This window comes from Micropterus dolomieu, linkage group LG08 (assembly GCF_021292245.1).
Source record: "Micropterus dolomieu isolate WLL.071019.BEF.003 ecotype Adirondacks linkage group LG08, ASM2129224v1, whole genome shotgun sequence".
In the NCBI taxonomy this organism is placed as follows: Eukaryota; Metazoa; Chordata; class Actinopteri; order Centrarchiformes; family Centrarchidae; genus Micropterus; species Micropterus dolomieu.
In genome coordinates, this window is record NC_060157.1 from 2,959,235 (window position 1) to 2,962,514 (window position 3,280).

The 3,280-nt window shown below is 45.0% G+C and overlaps 1 protein-coding gene across 1 annotated transcript in view; it reads right to left on the bottom strand.

Moving 5' to 3' along the window:
- Positions 1-1,806: 1,806 nt before the first annotated feature.
- The window catches only part of LOC123974603 (polymeric immunoglobulin receptor-like), a 21,075-nt gene continuing 19,601 nt past the window's right edge, over positions 1,807-3,280 (bottom strand). The window contains exon 8 of the mRNA XM_046055426.1: positions 1,807-1,890. Coding sequence (XP_045911382.1) covers positions 1,878-1,890 — 13 coding nt within the window. The 3' untranslated portion in view covers positions 1,807-1,877. The remainder of the gene's footprint in view (positions 1,891-3,280) is intronic.

Genomic DNA, 3,280 nt, shown 5'->3' on the forward strand with positions numbered 1-3,280 from the left:
TCCCCGTGTCTGCCCCCCTGTCCGGCCCGGTGACAAATCAATACATAATTAAATAAATAATAAAACAGACAAAGGAGTATTTTAATACTCTCTTGTTAAAGTAAAATCTGTCTGGCACAATATGGTATCCAGGTCATTATACTCTATACCAGGCTGCTGGGCAGGACAGGTTTAAAATAAAAAAAAAAAATAAAAATAAAAAAAGCATGTTCATTGAATTTTGACCTCAGTAAAACTGCCTCCAAGCAACTACCCATGTGCTCGGACAGATTATTCATTAGGCATTATGGGCACAGGCCCAGGGGCCCAAGCGAAGGATCTAAACAGAATCATATAATTGGTCATGCGAAAAGTGTGGAAAACATGCAACAGCCCTCCCTTAGTCATCACATAACCCAAGTGTTCGTTGTTCAAAATGTGGAAAAAGAGAGGAGGGAAGTGTAAACCACACTATTGCCTGCACTCGCTGCATTCTTTGCAAATGCCACAAGACCAGACAATAGTGTGGTTCCAACTTTGAGAAGCCGGAGAAAAGCAACTGCTGCGGCCGGACGTGGCGCCTGCAGCCGCCTTGCTCCTGCGAGGTTTTAAAGTAATGTGACATAGTGACGTCTTGCAGCGCCGGCAAAAGTCGGGCACAATTTCTTACCAGCATGCCTTATTTTAAGTCCAGCATGCATCACGTTAAGTCAGCGCTGCACAGCGCCACATAAAGTCAAACACACCTTTTATCAGGTATTGTGGAGGACAATCAATGAAGATGCTCTCGCTGTCCTTATTCATCAAAAACCTGCTACCTTTCAAAACAGAAAAAGTAAACATCCAACCTCAACCCGTTACGGGGGTTTGGACGGTAAGGTGGGCTCCCTCACTATGATCTGCTGTGCTGTCAACTTCCAAATGTGGAAAAAGTTTCCACAGACTGGATCACCTATTTACCACTAGTAATATTTTCTGCTTTGCCTGTACGTACGCACGCTACTAACAACGAAAATTATTTGCCGTTGGTTTTTCTGACGGGAAACAGCCCGACCATGTGCGTGACAAAAGCACAGAGAACTGTAATTGCATGCTATCATTGCTTCGGCTAATCTGTCACTGGCAGCGGGACTGTGACGCTGAACTAGTGCAACAACTGGAGGGAGAGAAGTGGTACTGGCGGGAGGTGCTCAAGCAGTTTGTGAAAACAAAGACAAGAAACTAAACAAACAAACAAACAAACAAACAAAGGAAGCTGTGAGATGAGGAGGTCCAACCCAAGACTGACTGCTGCTCTGGCCTACATGCATGGGGCACACTGGGCCCAGGTTTGACCCATGCTGCTGATTACCCTGCCAATCTGACCTGATTGGCAGGGTAGACAGAAAGCACACCAACAACCCTGCATAGGGGCTGTCACACTACTAACACCTATTTAGAACAGGTCAATATTGAAAGCTGTTATGGACGTGGGCTAGAATTCCTGAATGGAAAGGCTCTAAAACGTGCCATCTATGATACAGTGACCCAGAGGAAATGCTGCTGTTGAATGCATCTAATACTACATGATGGTCTGCAATGCAACTTTGAGATTTCACACCCATGTTTGTTTGGCAGGAAGCCGTGTTAGATACTTGTTCAGCTCTTGTTTACTTACAAGTTCCTTCATTTTCATCACAGTCATTTTCGACGCACCGAGTTAAAGACTGTTGTTTAACCACTCACATATAATTCTTATATTAGTCCTTCTACTAATGGAATTCCAGCCCTGGACTTATCACCAACTTCACAACGTCCGGACATTTGAGTCTGTGACTGTGTGCATCTCCAACCAATTGGCAGCACTCTTCATGTCCTTCTCCAAGTACTGATTGGGAATTTGGAGCAGTTGCTGCCAATCACTCACTGCAGCTGTGGCAGGAGGGGGAAGGGCAGAACATGCAGGAGTACAAGAGAGAGAGAGAGAGAGAGAGAAGCACACAAGAAAAAAAACATTATACACGGCTCTAAATCTGTAACAATACATATAAGGTAAAAGGATAAATATGCATGGAAAAAGAAGTAGTCATTGTGTGTATCGTGTTGTCTTATATGTCTCTGGATGTGAGACTGAGCACAGGCAGAGCGGTCAGAAAGCAGTTTTGTGTTAAACATTATGAGCAACGCAGTATAATGTGCAATTAGTGCAAACGTATCAGTACAGTGCAGGTTAAGAAGCAGCTTCACATTATTATCGACATGTACAGTACAACTCACAAAGCTGGTTGAAATAAAAGAGTTACTGAAAAACAAGTTTTCCTCTTTGTGATAACTGTTGCTCTGGTTGTCACACTCATGCTCATGTAAATACTTCTCATCAAAACCAACGTATCCTCCAGCAGCATTACTGCAGACTGAATGTGAGCAACTCATTCTGTCAAACTTCTTCCATTAATTGACTCAAGGTCGTTTATTTACTTCAAATCCATAATTTGTTTTACAGTAACCGGGCTATTTGTAATTTAAGAACCACATGACAGGAATAGTTGCATTCCAGACTAATAAAGGATTATATATGTAGAATTCATCTGCCTCAAAAAGACATGGTCTGACACTTTTGACAAGAATTCTTATGACCTTGATTATGCATATTAAGGTATACACTAAAATATATATTATATTAAAAGTATGTTGGATAAAATTCAGTTAGAAGAAAATATAAGGCCGCAGAGGTAAGAGGCCCCGTGCAAACACATCAGAATCACTGCAAGAGGCGTGGAGAAGTGTGAACTTCATGATGCTTTGAAATGTGGCCACTGTAAAATCCTAAACCTTTCATTCTACTTATAGGCTTCCCTTATAGGATCCCTGGTGTGTTGAACAGAGGGGCGGACATCATTTCGAGCAGGGGCCCAGACGACTGGTGCCTTCATCCCAATCTGGTGTCCCAGATCTGGTTCAGGTTCGACGTGGCTCACGTGGACCTGTTCGCCAACCGAGAGAACGCTAAGAACGCCTGTGGTTTTAACTGAGCTCACGGGACGACCACCTACTGGGGGTGGACTCCTTTGCCCCTGTGGCCTCCACGGCTGCTGTATCCTTTTCCAACGGTGTGGCTGATCCCGCGCCTCCTGGACCTTCTACAGACTGAGGCTGAGACGATGATCCTGGTAGCCCCGCCGCATACGAGCCGGTTGCTATCAGGTTGGCTGTGGAAACACCCCTGGAGAGGGGGTGTCGTCTCTCAGGTGTGTGTGTGTGTGTGTGTGTGTGTGTGTGTGTGTGTGGGGGGGGGGGGGGGGGGGGGGGGGGGGGGGGGGGG